Below are 19236 nucleotides of genomic sequence, written 5' to 3'. Positions count from 1 at the left end.
AGATGGCGGCACCCTTACAGGAGAGCTCCAAGCTGGAGCAGCGAAGTGTTATCAGATTTTTGTTGAGTGAAGGCGTGAAACCGATAGAAATTCATCTCCGCATGACAGTTCAGTATGGTGACAACTGTATGAGCCAATTACAAGTGTACGAGTGGGCTGAGAAGTTTAAACAGGGCATAACCAGTGTGGAAGATTTTCCACGTTCAGATCCTTCTGTCACAGCAGTCACCGAAAGCAACATTGCTCAAGTGGAGGAATTGGTATGGGAGAAGTGGCATATTACTGTCAGTAAAATTGCATCCCAGATAGAAATAAGTGTAGGATCAGCCCACCACATCAGTCATGACATACTGAGGTTTAGGAAAGTGTGTGTGAGGTGGGTTCTGAAACGTTTGACACAGGAAATGAAGGAGAGACGTGTTGATATGTGCAGAGATCTTTGGCGCCGTTATGAAGCTGACGGTGAGGCATTTCTTCATCGTACTGTCACTGGAGATGGAAGTTGTGTTAATTTCTATGAACCAGTACGTAAGAGGACAGCAATGGAATGGCGACATCCTTCGTCTCCCAGACCGAAGAAAGTGCATGCTCAACGGAGTGCTGGAAAGGTCATGTAAACTTTGTTTGGGACTACAAGGGGCCAATTGTTAATGTCATAATGTAAACAGTACCAGCTACTCCAACCTTTTGTGCGAAAAACTGAAACCAGCCATTCTGCAGAGATGACGTAGTCTGATGTCCACTGGTGTGATTTGGGTTCATGACAATGCGAGACCACACACTGCCAGTGTCACATTGTCTACCATCGAGGACCTAAAGTTTGAGTGCTTACCCCACCCTCCATATTTGCCCAATCTCAAACCTTCCGATTTCCACACCTTTGGCCCACTGAAAGATGGACTAATATAATCTATACAAAATTTGTATAAAATAGTCTTACTTATGTAAGTGAGTATAGAATTTCAAAACTACGTTTCGGGTTCGACTGCCCCCTTCTTCAGGTTCTCTTTCCTCTAGGCACAAATCATTTTATGCTGCATCAAGAGTGTTAAAAGGATTAGGTTAAAAAAAAAAAAAAAACATGTTAACAACAGCTCTCACTGAGAATTGAACCTCAGACAAATCACAACAAAGGTCAGAGTGCTAACCATTAGGCTACGCAGGAACTCGTTTAATACTAGGATGGCCATAAAATTCAGGTAACGGGTACTTGGATTTCAAATTTTACAATATCTGTTTCGAATGCAATGGATATTTTGGATAATTCAAATATCTGGATAGTACAGATTTGATGAATGATTTGTAGAAAATTGGTACAGTGAAATAATAGCATAACAAATAAAAGAATATGTGGATAACCTGTAAAATGGATAAACAATAAAATCATCCAGATAATGCACACATTCAGATATAAAGACATTTAGGATAATCTGGATTATTCAATATTTGGATAAAATTTTATTCGGATTTGACCATCCCTATTTAATGCCTATTTAATGCATGCATATGCCTAAATATGAAGTAAAGAAGCAAGGAGAATCAGAACCCAAGGTATAACAATGAATATGACCAAACAATTAACACAGCAGTACATACAGCCACTTATAGTGCAATTTTGACTATTTTGCCATTTTCAAGGAGTAGATACACCTTGTAAACTCATGCATTCTGAGGAAGCTTTGTAGATAACACCAAAATCTGTAACATTTTACATATATGGTAAAGAAACGATTACAGTATAGTGTTAGTGACATATTTAGTATCCGAATGTGTGCCAAATGGCAGAAAGAACATAGGTGAAGCTTAGTTTTTATTGAGAGTAAATCAGTTGTGGCACTCATTTTACATCAAATTTCACTTTTGTTTGTTTACAAGCAGAACAACGGAATGTGGTTAGTCAGTTTAAAAGGATCCCGGGAAAAGAGGTCTTATGAAGAATGGGCAACACTTTAAAGCAGAATTTTTAACTGGGGGGGTTTAAAGGAACTGTGACCTGTTTTTAACAAGTCTTTTTTAACCAAACCTTTTAACCAAATCCTGTTAACACTCTTGATGCAGCATAAAATGATTTGTGCCTAGAGGAAAAAGAACCTGAAGAAGGGGGCAGTTGAACCCCGATACATAGTTTCGAAATTCTATACTGACTCAAGTAAGTATGACTATTTCAGGGACGTTGGAATCAGGGGGGAGGGGCAAGATAGTCTATTTGCCTACTTTACTTTCTAAATGAGTAAATGTCTAAATATGCAACTTCTTTTGTACTGCAGTCACCTGGAAACAAACATTTATTAAGGAGGTCAATGAACTATTCAGGTTCTTCAACGACCATTTGGAATTTTATATTGGATCAATAGAATATCGGTTATCGGTATCAGTAAATTTTATATCAGTACTTTATTGGTATCGGCCCATCACTAACTTCTATACACAGTACACATAAATATTTTTGATGATATCAATAGTGATATAAATTTTACCAATACTATTAACCAACTCATCCTCCATGGCCGTGCAGTCTAAGGTGCTGTGCTTTGGACTCAGACCACAGGATGGATGGGTTTACGAGTCTGCGTGGGTTCAGTCTCTGGGTTTTCAGCCTGTGTATAGGACCGGTGGCAACCCACCATCCTGAGGCAATTGGGGAGCTATGAGTGAGCTACGACTTGTGGTTTGACGTGCTGACCCCACGTCACCCCTTTACCGGTGAAGATCTCCACACATCTAGGTAGGATTGGGGGAGGGAGACTGGCAGTCAAGAGAGTAACCAGATGAGTGTAATGGATTTTGTCATAGAAGAAACTGAGAATTCAGGCATTTACTTTACAAGAAAAAGTATGAAGGGCATTCAAGTGAAACTGGAACTTTTAGGCATATGAAGTAAGAGAATGTATCACTGGAGTCAAGAATTTATTTCAAAATTTATGCCCCTGACCCAGTGTTTCACTGGTGCCAGGAAATGATCTGCATCAAAAGATCTGTCAGTATGTCCAGGTCACAAACATTTCTTTAAAAAAAAGTGGATGCACTTCGAGAAGAACCAGGACTGTAAAGGTGAGATGAGGTAATATCTTCAAGTAATATTAATTTAATATCCTGCACAAGAAGGTTGCCGTCGGTGTTGAAACCAGGCCATTTTATTAGTAGAGTGAGATTGGTGTGTGTTGCAAGTTCACAACTTACTATTATCCATGAATTGTTCAGGTTCAGACATTTCACATGTGAACAACTGTTGAGGGCTTGCAACCATAACAACCAGGATTGTCACACATTTGTATTTTGTATTTTTTGTTATTCTACGTAACTTTTCTGCCACTTTGGCTAATTGCAACAATGAGGATAAGCAATGATTAGATGAAACTGATGAAGGGACATGCACAAAGAACACCCCTGCCCAGGCATGGTCTTGAAATGGGAGCTTTGACGCAAGACTGAAAGTCGATCACTTACTGCACTCAGTCACTGAGCTGGTGATTGTCACTTATGGATGCAATTACATGAATAAAATAAGTGAAACTGGTGGTTGTGTTATCACCAGGGAACGGATTTGTGTGTAGTAAAATTGTGCTAAATACAAAAATTTAGTTATTTTCAGCAAAATATGGAGTTAAAATTTACATTCTTTCATAATACAAGGTTCGCCCATAAAAAAACCAAACTTTTTTTTCTTTAGGAAACAAAACAAGTAATTACCTTTAAATGACTTTATCACCTTCAAAATAATCACCAGAGGAGGAAATACACTTTGACCAGCGTTTGTACAGGTCTTGGAAACACTGTTGATAGTCATTCACAGTAAGTGTTCGCAAAATATGCATAACATTTAATTTAATGTCCGCGATGTCGTCAAATCTTCACCCTTTCATAGCCATCTTAAGCTTGGGAAAAATAAGCAGGCGATAAGTCCAGAGAATATGGAGGGTGATTGATCACTGTCACTAAATGCTTAGCAAACTAGTGTTGTATAGACAATGTGGTATGAGGCCGAGCATTATCGTGTAACAGAAACCATTGGCCAGAATCACAGAGGTTCTTCCTAACCCACTTCATCCTTTCTCTGAGTCAACCAAGCACTTCCATGTAATACCACTGATTGATTGTTTGGTTTTCAGGGACAAATTCATGGCGGAGCAGTCCTTGGGAATAAAAAAATGTGATGAGCAGCACCTTTGTCTTCGACTTCAACATTCGTGCTCTTTTCTTTATGGGTGAAAACTGTCCTTTCCACAGCGCACTCTGTCTTTTTGTTTCGGGGTCATATTGTAAACACCAGGTTTCATCTCACCCTTCACTGCCCGTATCATCTGTAACGTTTCGGTAAACAATTTACCCAATTTGTAACAAAACTTTATGCTGTAACGTTGTTCCATCTTGGTGCCTGCACATGACCTGCATCTGATGCACGGTTGCCCTGATACTGACTGCCTGTAACAGGTTGAAACATGCACTGAAGGGCAGTGTTAGTGCTGCCATGAGCTACATAAAATACAGTCTTGGCATTGTAACTATTATGTAATGCTCGTGCATTAGGGGGAAAAATATGAAATTACAGTGGAATTTTGTGTAATTATGGAATTTTGCTTCTACTGTCGGCCCTATGGATGCTGGATGGATCAAATTTTGAGGGAAGCATAACAAATGACCGCTCTATGAGGATATGTAATGCTTGTGCTGCAACTTTGCAAAAAAAAAAAATGGAAATTATGGCGTTCAGAAATTTTGCATAATTACAGAAAGATTCTAACTTTGGGCTTTTGCCCCCACTTCCCCCCTGTACTCTTAATTGTCACGTTTCTTAAAATGTTGCTTTTCTTCATTCTTACATTTAGAATTTAATTTTTTCAGAAAGATGCAGTGGTTGAGCAGTTTTGTCTTTAATTTATCCCACTCCAGGAAGTCTCCCTCAGATTGCCCAGACATAAAACACGGAGCAATGAAACTTTCCACACTGCAACTCCCAGACTCTCACTCATACAACGTTCATTATTCCATAGGCAACCGAATCAGTTCAACATCATCTCAAACCAAGTAGATATACTCATCGTTTATCACCAACTTAGAAAAAATATTGTAATAAGTAATGCATTGTGAAAATAATCTGTTTACCTTGATACTGTCTTGGCTTGTTTATATTTATATTTTGTTTATTTTATTTTACCTTGTTTTATGTGTTTCTTTTAACATTAGTGGACTGTTTTACTGTTGTTTCTTACCGGTTTAAAATGGCTCCTGCTGTACTGGAAATTTCAATAAATAAATAAATAAATAGTAACAAAAGGGAAACAAAGTGCTTTTTTATTTAAATGGCGCTTGCAGAAAGATAATGCACACAGTGTTTAGTACAATTACTGCTTTTCGTCAGAACCATTCGCGCCTCCCTGATGGCGCAGTGGTAGCGTCATCGCCTTGTAATCAAGGGACCCCGGGTTCGATACCCGGAGGAGGCACAAGTGGTTCTGATCCCACTTTAAGCTGTAGGTCCAGTCCCGATTAGCCTTACTGTGCATAAAGTGGACTTAAAACACCAAATCGTCAGAACCATTCATACGGTAAAAATAAGTCACAGTGTCCAATAATTCGTTTACCTGAGATTTCGTTTTGCACAAAAAAAAAAAGTTCTGCAACTTCTCTGTGTTCAACAACATCATCATCTTTAAATATGATGGTAATAAGACACAGAGGAACTCCTCCCTCCCCTGCAGGCTGCTCTTGAATCCCCCTCCCTTTCTTCAGCTTATGACAGGATGGAAAGTGTGGCGCCTGATTTGTGTTTGCAGCTGATAAGAAAACCTGTATGGGAACGGGCGGCAGATGTTATCATCACGGAAATCTTGAACTCCAAGAGCAGCATTCTTTCCAGCAATCAGAGTAAAAACGTATAACTGAAGTCTTTTCCTAGTTGGGACTGAACTCGTTGAACGTATAACTGGAAAAATTGTATAACTGTAATATAATAGCACGCAGCCTTAGGTGAATTGGCAGGGACCGCCGGAAAAAACATACTAACAAGAAAAATGTACTATCGCGAAACATATAATTGCAACTTCACTGTACTAGGAAAAAATCATACGATGTATACATTAATGAAGGTAACGAAATAAAGTATCTGCACTGCTACTGATCCTTCTTTTTACAATAACACATCACAATTCTCCTCACTTAACCTTTTGAGTTTCAAGGCCATTTTCACAAGTAAGCCTCTCGGTCCCGGGCCGATTTTGAGAAAAATGCAGTTTCAATTAAATGAGTGTAGTTCGGAGTCTAATTGCCCTAGAGAGATGAGTGATATACTGTTGTACGCGGAATGAACCAGAGATTCAGACTATATGAAATTTATGCAAATTCGGCGTATATGTGGCTGGGGGGAGGAGGCTAACTCTCAAAATTCCAAAATTTCGGAAAAAAAATTTTGTTCCCCCACCCTCCCCCCAAGAAAAAAGTACATGACAGTGTCGACATGCACATGGAAATGATCGCTGACATGTAAGGAACACAAAAATATTTGCATTATTATCATATGACCAATGTAACTTGAGTTGTACCCCCAAAAGCAATGGTCGGCACGCCACTGATTCAAGCTTCAAAATGCAGCGGTACCTTGAAATGACTATAGCTCAGAAACTAAATACCCTAGAGATATGAAAGATATACCGTTGTACGCAGAATGAATCACAGATTCAGACGATATATAATTTATGCACATTCGGCGTATATATGGAGGGGGAAAGGGGGAAATCCCCTGAAAATACTTTTTTTTAAAAATGGGGTTTCGCTCCCCCACTCCCTGGCCCCCCGAAAAAAAGGATATGAAAAGTTCAAAATGCACATAGAAATTATCGCTGGCATGTAAGAAACAGAAAAATATTTGCATCATTGTCGTATAACCAATGTAACTTTGAGTTGTACCCCCAAAACGAATGGTTAGCATGCCACTGATTCAAGCTTCAAAATGCAGCGGTACCTTGAAATGACTATAGCTCAAAAACTAAATGCCCTAGAGATATGAAAGATATACCGTTGTACGCAGAATGAATCACAGATTCAGATGATATATAATTTATGCACATTCGGCGTACATATGGAGGGGGAAAGGGGGGAAATCCCCTCAAAAATACTTTTCTTAAAAAAAAATGGTGATTCCTCCCACCACCTCCCCCCCCCCGGAAAAAATGTCAAAATGCACAAAATGCAAAATTTATGCAAATTTGGCGTATATATGGAGGGGGAAGGGAGAAAACCCCCCAAAAATTATTTTAAAAAATTGTCACCACCCAAAAAATGTCCTCGCCCTTGGGTACAAAACGACACCTACGCACAACATTCATGGACGAAAAGCTAGAACGCAGTCAAAAATGAGCACCGATTCTTGCAGCTGCTTGAATTTCTATTTTTAGACAATGCAGGGTAACCCGTGTCGCAACTTGTGGACACTTGTGCTAAAAAAACAAACGTTTCCTTCAGGGTGCTTTGAAATTCCATTCTCACAACGCAGATTCAACAACCAGTCTTCGCCCTCACCCCACCGCCACCCCCTGCTTGCGCCCTCACGGAAAACTTTCAGTTTGACATCGGATACTGATAAACAAGCTTTCTTCGAAAGCAGTTCACAGGCGGGAGTGAAAAGCATTGCTTTAGAACAACAAAGCCGGTCTTCCTTTGTCGGCAAAAATTTGACCTTGAAAAGAGATGCAAAAGAGAAGTCCCTTTTCCCGCTTTTTCCCCTCCATTTTCATGAGGACAAAAAGAAATGCAAAAAAAACATTTCTGTTAAATACATGTGTTAGGAACAATATATATAAAAAAAAAATCGAAATTCTAGCCAAAAATAGAAAAGTTATAACGTAAAATCTACGACCTTGACACAGCGTCTCGATCGAGACGCTTGGGACCATGAGGCTTACATTTGGGTATCTCGATCGAGAAGCTTGGGATACAAAAGGTTAAGAGATACCTGCCTGCAAGACCGAAACAAAACAAGAAGAATAAATATTCTGATATCATACTTACAAAGTGAGATTATTGTATCCAATACTCCTGTCAGTAAATGCACGTGCAAGTAGACGTATGTGTCTAAACTCAACACCAATTGAATCTTCGAATTTGGTTAATTTCTGCAATAAATAAATGAAACTAATTACACCACAAGGCTCATGCATTTACAGTGTCATTTTACAATGCCATAGTTCATAAGTTACCACACACAGTGGTATGATTTTACATTTTCCCAATTTATACATTCAATCTTGATGGTCCCAACATGGAAAAAGGTTACAACTTGACTTAATTCCAGTTGTTCATTGTGGAACATAGGGCATCAACAAAGCATCTCTACCTGGTTCTATTGACGGCAATTCTCTTTCCTTCCTCCAATGCCTCAGTGTGAATAGATCTTCGCCACGTCTGCGTCTGTCTAGGCCTCCCTCTTTTCCTTCTTCCCTGCGGGTTCCAGTCTAGTGCCTCTCTCTCGACAGCCTCATTTTCCTTCCTCAACGTATGCTCTATCCAATTACATATTCTCCGCTTTATTTGTATGGACACCTCTGTTTCTCCAGATTTTCTCCAAAGTTCTCGGTTTTGAATCACTTCTGGCCAAAATATATTGAATTTTTTTTTCTCAGGCAGCGATTGATGAAGGTTTGTAGTTTAGAGGTGATCGTTTTTGTTACCTTCCATGTCTCAGTACACACTTGACATTACTTCGAAAAATAAGAAGTTTGGTCTTCATAGATATCTTCTTGTTTTTTCATACTGGATAGAGCCTCACAAAGGTGCCATTTGCTTTTTGGATATGTTGAGAAACATCCTGTGCAGCCCCTACGTCTTTTGCCACCACACTATCCAGGTAAGTAAAGCCATCCACATCTTCAACTTATTGAAGATTGAAGTTGAAAAAGGTTACAAAAGTAAAATGTAAAAAAATGGAAAAAATGTAAAATCAAGGTTTCACTGTACTACCCAGTCTTATCAAAAAATACTGACACAACGTTTTGAATGAAATAAAAGAAGATACTGTAATATCCAACAGATATGTGTTACATGTACATATTAGGGATGGGCCAATATGAGAACTTGGCTGATACTGATAGAAAATTTACTGTTACCGGTAACAGATATTCTACCAATCTAATATAAAATTCCAATTGGTTCATTGACCTCCTTAATAAATGTATGCTAAAAATTGAGCTAAGCCTTTGCAACGCACAAGATGCATACTAAGAAATGTACTTTAAAAAATTGATGATTCCAACTTTAATCCTTATTTTTGACAGAAACAGAAAGCTCCGGTTAGAGAGATGGTCCAGTTGGTAGGTCATCTGACTGCCACACGGGAGTCCAGGTTCGATTTCGAGGGTTCACCCAGACTTGAATAAGTGGGTAGGTACCTGCAGGCAGCCCTCAGAGACAAAAGTGCTGAGAGGTTGGTGGTGATTGCATCACATTCATAAATGCCAGAGATTGTGAATGTGTGTGGTTCTACCTACACATCCCTCCATATGCTTTCACAGCAAGTAGCAAGGTGTACAGACAGGAGGGAGGGATACATTTACCTTTTATGCCTTTTCAATAATCAGATCATCAGTAACACTTCTCTTTTTAGCTTGTAAAATAGATGAATGTTCATGAAAACATACATGTAAATAGTACATTAATATTGTAGAAGGTAAGTGAACAATAGGTATACATATGTACATGTACACACAAATTTAAAGAAAAAATAATAAATTTATGCTTAAAGAAAAACAAAAAGAGCATTTCACAATTATATAAAATATACTTTTGCATTATATCTCACTGTAAGATAATATAGTAAGACAAAATTTTGCATTACCTGTAGTAATGGAAACGAAACTATCCATTTTCGATCTCCATCAGGTTCTTGTTCTTGCAGTGGGTGCAATGGATAGTTCACCCACACATCCAGAAGATCTTGATGATGCTTGAATAAAGTTTCAGCAAACACTTTGTCTGCAACCTGTTGAAGGAGAAAAAGAAGAAGTAAATTATTAATCTCAGCTATATTAAAAACAAGACAGCAGATGAAGGGACAAATGCAATGAAACATCCATGCCTTACTCAAGATTTCATAAGACCACAGCTTCACAACCTGTTTTGCATTTTTGCGATTTTACGTTTTTCTGGGGGCAAAGCTGAAAAACTGTAAAATGTGGGAAAATGTAAAACTGGAGAAAATTTCAGAGCATTTTGCTCTATTGAAACCATGATTGTTGAATGTATAATGTGGAAAAATGTAAACCACGGAAAGTAAAATCAGGGTACCACTGTATCAGGTTTCATATTTTAGTTATTTTTGCATATAATTTACATATTTCAAAACATTTATCAACATATACTCCATATTCACACAATAACTAAATGTCCCCATCTGACCCAAAGAGTTGTGTGAATATCTTGCAAATAACTGACAAAGTCCGAAGCGATGTTAAACAAGCAAAAGAAAAAGATTATGATCTTGTTCTACACACTCCAATTGCATTATTTACAAGTCATCCGGACATTTCTTTTTCTTCTTTAAATTTTACACCTCCCAACTGTTTGCTTTTAATGTTGAAAAACAGTTGAAATTCCTGTTTATTTACAATTGTTGTCAACAATATTGAATGAAGGCTCAAGGATCGGTTCCTGGTTGTTACAAACATTATTTTGGCAATGTTGGAAGAGTGTCCCAAGACAGGAAGCCCACCGCAAACCCCACAGCAGTGCCAGATGCAACGACTTGTGGCTGACGTACTGGATTTGCTTCTGGTTTCTCTTCAAGACAGTCACATTAATAGTTGCAATGCCGAGACTGTATTACAGTCAAATCTCGATTCAACGACCTTTCACAGTTCCCGGGAAAAGGGTCGTTATTTCGAAGGGGTCGTTATTGGAATTTGCACCAATTTTCAGCTTAAAGGGAGCTCAAACGGACTCAAAGATGCCTAGGAGATGGTAACACCATTTATCCTGGTAGTTATACAACCTGTTATACACAGGATGCGTGTTGTGAGAAGGAAAATAGAACATGAAAAAGTTTTCACAAAAGAGAATTTAAAATAATGTTACTTTGTTTCAATTGTGCAGAGTCGTTGCTTTTCCAGGAAATTCTTACAATTCTAGTTCATGAGAAACCCGTTTGCACTGAGACCAATGGAAAGGAAAACAATCTCTCGCTTATTGCAAGCGAAACTCGAAGAATCTTGACACCAGTCAGACTGGTGCCAGCAAAAGTCGGGAGATAATCGGGCAGAATGAATGTTGGATTTTATACGGGTTTACTGGAGCATTGTCTGTTACAAGATTAACTGGTAAGATTAGATCTCTTGGGAGAAACAACACAACCTCCCTAGGTACTAGTCAAAAAAAATGAAGGCAGGGCTGTAATTTTCGTTCTGGTTCCGCTGTGTAAAATACATCGTAAAAAAGAGTCACATTTCTTTGCTTCAACCAACTTCATTCTCCCTCCTTCCCCATTCAAGGGAGCAGTCCAAACTCCTTCCTTGACTTGCATTGTAATCCAGCGTGAAAAAGGAAACGTGCAACTTGCGATCTGTTTTCACCCAATGCGTATTCTAGGACAAGTCATTAAACAGCGTGGCAGTCGATAATCATTCGGGTTTGGAATTGAATTTCACTTTAAACTATATATTTAGTCCCAATTAGCCCATCAGCATAAAATGAACTGAAAACAAGCTTTATGAAACTGCGCATTTTCACATATCAAAATGGTAGATCATTATTTACTCTCACGTTAATCGACGATTTAATGTTGGATTTAGGAGTATTCTCGATGTCAAACACCCACCCTTCCAAACGTTTTCCCCTTGAATAATGTCTTATTAATCAGTCTCAGCGACCATTCCTACATTGAACACACTTTTTTTTTTCCTCCACATGAATGGTTCTGAAGAAAAGCCGATGCAAATTAAATTTACAGATTTGCTTATCAGAAGGCGCAGAACATAAAGTTATTTTAACTCTTGTTTTCAGTTCTGGAGATCGAATTTCGTTATCGTCAAATCAAAACATCTTTGCGAGATTCAAAACAATAACTTTTGCCTTCACGCTGGATCGGCAAGCGAGAGCTTTGCAGACGCTAGACAAAACATTGGCGCCAGCTGCATCCTAAAAACAAGGAGACCGGCTGGAAGTTCGAGCAACATGTGGCGGAAGAGAAAAGTCCCAGTATTTTAAAGATAACGCAACTGTCGAAGACGGAACTTTTAACAGCAGTGTAAAGAAGAAAGAAATGACCCTTGCTTTACGTTTACCATGCAACAGACGATAATACGGGCAATATTTCCAATGCAGACAACAGCATTAAAAAATAATAATAAATAAATAAATAAAAAAAACAACTGAAATCTGCAATTATCAACATTGCCGTGCACACCAGTGGCGGAGAATGAGCTGGGGAAAGGGTAGAGGGTCACTTTTTTTTTTTTATTGGTTCTATGGTTTTTGTTAGTTTTCAAGAATATATCCAGAACTGGTTGCCCCATTTTAGACGTCAAAGGAAAGGAAGAGGGGTGGTTCATTTTCCACCCTCGCCTGTAATCAGCCCACATCAGCAAGAAAATCGTGGCTGAAACAATCTGTATCACCCCCCCCACCCCCCCCCACGTTTGCTGACAGGAAAAGAGGGAGAAGTCAGTCAGCCAACAGAACACTTCTTTTGGCAGATATGACGACATCGACACAATTATGAAAACGTATGAAGTAGGGATGGCCAGATCCGGATCCTAAAATTTCCGGATCCGCTTTCGGATCCGGATCCAGAACTTTCGGATCCGGATTCGGTACTTCCGGATCCGGTACTTTTGAATCCGGATTCGGAATTTTCGGATCCGGATCCGTTTTGCCATCCCACATGCGCTTCTTTGGAAAGTAAGAATGTGTTTATAACATATTGTTACCTGTTAATATACATATATATATAATATATATACATACACACACATATATATATATAGTGTGTGTGCGCGCGTGCGCGATTTGTAATTAATTAATACACTTACAAGGGAGGTCTAAGTCTCCCCCTCCGATTTCCATGAAACTTGGCAGGTGTATTTGAGGGGGGTTGCCCCCTAAAACAGTTTTTTAGCCGAAACAAAAAAAAACACGTATTTCTTCATTTGGGCCAGTTTATACACACACCTGCCAAGTATCATGGAAATCGGAGGGGGACACAGGTGTCAGATCCTCACTTCAATTTGTCCTCATCTTGACATTTAAGGGGGTTTTGACCCCTAAAACCGTTTTTTTTAGCTGAAACAAAAAAACCACGTATTTCTTCCATTGGGCCCCACTATACAGCTGCCAAGTTTCATGGAAATCGGAAGGGGACACATAGGTCAAATGCACACTTAAATTTGTCCTCATATTGACATTTAAGGGGGTTTTGCCCCCTAAAACCGTTTTTTTAGCTGAAACAAAAAAAACACGTATTTCTTCCATTGGGCCCCACTATACACCTGCCAAGTTTCATGGAAATCGGAGGGGGACACAGGGGTCAGATCCTCACTTCAATTTGTCCTCATCTTGACATTTGAGGGGGTTTTGCCCCCTAAAACCGTTTTTTAGGTGAAACGAAAAAAACACGTAGTGTTGGGCCCTACTATACGCCTGCAAAGTTTCATGGAAATCGGAGGGGGACACTTAGATAACCTCCCTTGTTAGTCTTACACTTTGTAATTATATAACACTGCATATATTATAATGTTTTATTTTAATTTGTAAAACTGTAACTGTAGAACAATTGTATAATTTTTGTATAACATTTCTATCTTGTTATATGTGTTAAAGGTTTCATCTTGGAATGGAATGTCTCACATTTATGTGTGTTTTCATTTCCAATACATTCGAATGAATTCATATTCGTTTCAATGGCATTTACATAATCACCTCTGACATTTTATGTTAAACAAGTAAGATTATTTTTGTGCACGAGTGTGTTAGCCGATGCGTAGCAAAGTATTTTAGGAACAACACTTGAAAAAAATTCTTGTAGCACTAACTAATGAAAAATTTCTTTGTAATCGAAGATCATAATACCTTTTAAGGTGTGGTAATATTATAATGGGATTGAGATACGAAACTCTCGGATCCGGTTCCGAAACTTTCGGACCCGGATCCGGAACTTTCGGATCCGGGTCCAGATCCGGAACTTTCGGATCCGGGTCCAGATCCGAAACTTTCAGACCCGGATCCAGATCCGAAACTTTCTGACCCGGATCCGGATCCAGATCTGGAATTTTCAGATCCAGATCCAGATCCGTAAATTTTCAGATCCGTAAATTTTGGATCCGGATCTGAATGGCTCCGGATTTTTCGGATCCGGATCCGTTTGGCCATCCCTAGTATGAAGTGGGAAACGGGAGTTATGATGCACGTAAGATCGAAGTAAACTTTTGTGGAAACCTGGATGACAACGCATTAAGCAGGTTGACGATCTTTAATTCACCTATGTGGTTTTGATTATCTCTAACAGTTTCGCTTTTTTATGAAGTGTTGCAGGGAACAAAGAACACGTTTTGAATGAAAGCGATTACCGGAAGTTGTCGGCTACAAGGCCGAATGTTGGTCACTCACGGGAACCTGCTGAACTCTAGGTCAGAGCTGGACAGATGGGCCAGACTTCCAGGCGCCACGCATCTGTATTTTCGAACATTCCTGCGATCTTATCTCTCAAGGTGGTGTATTTATCGATGAAAGAGCTTGACCTGCCATACACATTGGCAAAGACTGCAAGTCCAGCAGTCATTTCGGGCTGCTCCCCCCCTCCTCACCTGCGAGTTTTCAGCAGCTCTTAGGACAAGGAAACAAGTCAAGTCGATTTAAAATAACATCGAAGCACATACGATCTTCTCTTCTCGCGTATCCAAGAGCAAGCGTGGCAAAACAAGCCTGGAACGTTGGGTAGCGGCAGTCGGGTGCAGGGTAACATTGGTGCGCTTGAGGGAGGGGAGGGCAGAGGTCAAGTGCTATTGGATTTCACTCAAGCATGGTGTGGTGGTGTCTATTTTTAGTTCAGACCTAATTGTGGGCGGTAGAGCGCTCGTAAAGGGAATGAGTGGAGGAAAAAACAACGCATTTTTCGGCCGATTTCCTTCAATTTTTCAACTTTTTTTTTCCAAATTTTTCTAAATTTTTCACGGTTCCCGGGAAAAGGGTCGTTACTTCGAGAGGGTCGTTATACCCGGGGTCGTAGAATCGAGAGTTGACTGTATATGTAGGTCGTGCAGTGTCCTACATTATTAAAAATGTAAATTTTTACAATTTCAAGTCCATATTTAACTCCATATTTCAGTGAAAATAACTAAACATGTATTTACATATTTAGCGCATTTTTACTACACAAATCCGTTCCCTGGTTATTACAAAAATATTTTGCTTTAAAAGTTGCGAATAATATATTGTTGTCAACGTTTTGAGAGAAGATGCATGCAGAACACTGTAAAGTTGGGCTTTTGCCTACCCGTGCTTTTTGCCATGCGAGAACAGGTTTACCTGCTCCCCAGCCCACGGCAACCAATCGACTTGCATCTTTACCCGGTTCCATGTCTTCAAGGTGCTCTGCACTTACAAGGTAACTGGGCATTCAGCAAGATCCGGGCACCTGCAAAACCTGCTGGAAGGAAACAGCCCTCCGGTAGCATGTTTCTCCAGGCATTTCTTCACCACGTGGACAGCTGCAGCCAGTGTTGCCTACTTACGTAGTTTCTAGATCCTACAAAGTCCTAGGAGGAGCTTTCTCCTCCAAGAAGAATTTATGTACTTAGCTATTTCAGTGTAAGCAGTTTTTATCTTATTGCCAGGAAATGCACGCAATATTATAGCTTCATTTAATAAAATGAATGATCGGACAAAAAAACTCCTCCTCGAAAACTAATTGTTTCTCATTGCAACCACAGGGGGCATTGCTCATTAACCTTTGACGGAAATTAAGTCTTGCGGGGGTGGGCAAACATTAAAGTACAAGAAAAACCAGGATAGCAGAATTTAAGAGGAGCAGGGCTAAAGGATACTCAAGATGGAATTAGTTTTCATATTTTTTCTTGTATTTTCCTTCCAGACGACCAAAGGCACCTGCAGAGTGGGAACAGAGGGACAATTGCAAACCATTCATTTCAAATTTTATGAAAGTAGAAATATAATATATTATACAGTCTTATGAAGTTCAATGACATAGCTAGGGGGTAGCGGAACTCGGCCCTGGGAGCCAAATGATCTAAATGAAAAACGTTTTAAAACAGAGAATGCCATGGCAGCCCATGCCAACATTGCTATCAATGTTGGTTTGTTATAAGATTGATGAATTGATTATGTAATGTATTTAAATATGCATTAAAGAAACTTTGAATACGTACACAATTTAGTGTTAACATGTTGCATATGTATTTTCTTATTTTATGTCACTCTATGTTGCATATGTGAAAAGAAAATATTGTACAGGGTGTTTCACCCAAAAAGCCATGATTTCTAGCAGCTACAAAGTTTATTTTAAGAATAGTATAGTAAAAAACATAAATGGATACACAAGAAACAACGTATAAATTTTGTTTTCCAATGTTTTACACTGTTTTGTTTCGTTTGCAAATGTTCCCCTACAAAATGCAGATGCTTAAAAAATTAACAGTCATTGGAAAAAGAAGGCATTTGCATTTTGCAAATCAGTTCAGTGCATTAATTGCTGATGACCCTGACATTATTGGTAACTTGTGGTGTAAAGACGAAGCGTACTTTTATCTGTCAGGTGAAGTAAACAAACAAAATATAAGGATTTGGGCAACAGAAAATCTGCATGAAATGGTAGACTCAACTCTGCATCCGGAAAAGTTTTTGGTTTGGTGTGCTATTTCAAAACATGGCATAATTGGACCTTTCTTCTTTGATGGCTATGTCACATCAGAAAATTACTTGCAAATGCTTGAGCATTACTTCTATCCTGGTCTTCGTCGTAAAAGGTGTCCACTTCGTCGGCAATGGTTCCAGCAGGATGGAGCTAAACCGCATACAACAGCCGTACTTTCCTTCACACAAAATTCCCCAATCGTGTGATCTCCAATCGCTATCCCTTGTTTTATGGAACAGGGTTACAGTGGCCTCCATGCAGCCCAGACATTAACCCTTGTGATTTTTTTATGGGGTTACCTCAAGCAGGAGGTATTCAAGCTTAAACCCCGATCTTTACATTAATTGAGGGCAAACATTGAGCAGTGTACTGCAGCAGTTAGTCACGTAACCCTTGGTAAGGTTTTTGATAACATGTGCATCAGGGTCAGGGAAGTGTACAATCGTCAAGGTGGACACTTTGAACATGTCTTACATTAAACTTTAATCTTTGATTTATCAGACCATGTAAATTTATCTTATAATGGGTATATTAAAAAATGTTGTTGTACTTCAAAATCACGGTGTTTTCACAGAAACACCCTGTACATGAAAATTTTACATGCCATATGTACATTGAGAATGCATTTATCATGCACTTTCTTTCTTTCAAAAAAAGTTTGTGTGCTTGTTTTCCATTATTAGCTAATGTGAAATTAACATGTTGAAAAAATATTTCAAATCCTTTGTTTCAACACAAATGCAAATGCGTTAGAAACAAATTCTACCCACCTTCTTTTTGCATGACTTATGAGAATAATGCCTTTGATGTTACTTTATATTGTTGTTGTTGTTGATGGCACATTTATCCAGGTACTTGCCCCTCCAAACGAAAATTCGTGGTTGCATCTCTGCAGGCCCGTAGCCAGAATCGATTGGTTAGGGGGCACTCATGGGTTATCAGGGAGGGCATTATAAACCAAGTTCATTTTCAAAGGTTTAATATTATTATATGAAAGTAAATTATGTGTGTGTGTGTAATCATTAAGTTAATATAGGACACAGAAAATCTAGAAATATCGTTCAAATACTTACAGTATATTTTCAATATCTTCCCACTCATAGCTGAAGCCGAGAGAAAATATTCTAATTACTTCCTGCTACTTTGACTTCGGCTTGTAAATCAGATGAAATAATATTACGCCTATCTGTTCTTTGTATTCTGTGAATTTAAATATTAAGTTTTGAGCAAAATAATATTTGCAATCTACATTTTCACTTGTCACTACAACCAAATTTTACAAATTCTAGTTATTGGACTTTTAACCACTGTTATTTTTTACCAGGTGTGCCGGTTAACACATTGGGGTCTCACGACGGGTGTAGCCCGCAGTGCACTTAAAGTCAATGTGGACGAACGACGGGCTTAGCCCGTCCTGCGGTATGCAATCGCTTTGCCGATTGAACGACGGGCTATGCTCGCTTGTACTTCATCTCATGCGCATGTTCATTCAAGCCCCTCTGTTGAAATTCCGACTGCTAGGTGACTCATGTGCTATTTTTATCTCGCACCTTCGACTGTTTGTTGTCGGGTTGATGTACTGTGCATTGCTTAGAATGGCGTCATTAGATCCAGACTGCATAGAGGATTCCGCCTCAGAGTTTGAAGTTAGCGACGATTTTGATGATGCAGATGAATTTGAAGATTTGAAAGGTAGGTTATATTCGTAATAATTATTGTTGACAATATAAAAAGTGTTGCAAACTCTAGTATTTTTTGAATGAAGTGAGAAGAGGTAATTTTTTTGGTTCATCTTTCCTCTTGCTTAATTCTCCTACATGCACTGATGTAATTTTAGTTTTTCTATTTATTATTTTGTATAGTGTATGTCAAATGAAAATTTATTTTATTTATTTAGTTTATTTATTTATTTGATTAATTTTTACAGATGATGCAGAACCAACTGATACATCGTCTGGTCCTGTCCTGCAGCCACTTTTTCATACAAAAGATAATTACTTGTAATTTGTAATTATTTTTTGTTATGTGCACATAAGAAGTATTCTTATGCAAGATTCAAAAGATGTATTGATAGTTTATGTAGTTAATTATTGAAATTTCCAGATTACGAACTTAAAATATCTCTATATTAACATTTGTTACAATGTTGTACTTTTTTTCTTCTTCACAAAACATTGCTGAAAAAATATTAAAAAATGTCTGAAAATGAAAAGAAAATTTAACAAATTTTTGTTCATTGAAAAGAGGAAGTCTTGTAGATTTAAGAAATATGTGTCAAATAAAAACAAATTAAAAATATTTTTTCTATGATTTTTTGAAAAACAACCAAAAACCGCAGACCAGAGGTAAAAATGCTGTATTATGAGGCCAGACCCGAATGTGTTAAT

The 19236-nt window shown here is 38.6% G+C and overlaps 1 protein-coding gene across 1 annotated transcript in view; it reads right to left on the bottom strand.

The window, feature by feature from the left end:
- drosha (ribonuclease 3 drosha) overlaps positions 1 to 19236 on the bottom strand; it is a 221289-nt gene that overhangs the window by 25457 nt on the left and 176596 nt on the right. Inside the window, exons 16-17 of the mRNA XM_083144582.1 lie at positions 9827 to 9970; positions 8005 to 8108 (exon numbers count right to left, since the gene is read on the bottom strand). Coding sequence (XP_083000708.1) covers positions 8005 to 8108; positions 9827 to 9970 — 248 coding nt within the window. The remainder of the gene's footprint in view (positions 1 to 8004; positions 8109 to 9826; positions 9971 to 19236) is intronic.

Source organism: Lepisma saccharinum, chromosome 23, assembly GCF_977018435.1.
Source record: "Lepisma saccharinum chromosome 23, izLepSacc3.1, whole genome shotgun sequence".
NCBI classification, from domain to species: domain Eukaryota; kingdom Metazoa; phylum Arthropoda; class Insecta; order Zygentoma; family Lepismatidae; genus Lepisma; species Lepisma saccharinum.
The sequence above is the reverse complement of the archived record's forward strand: the minus strand, read 5'-3'. Positions and strand labels throughout refer to the sequence as shown.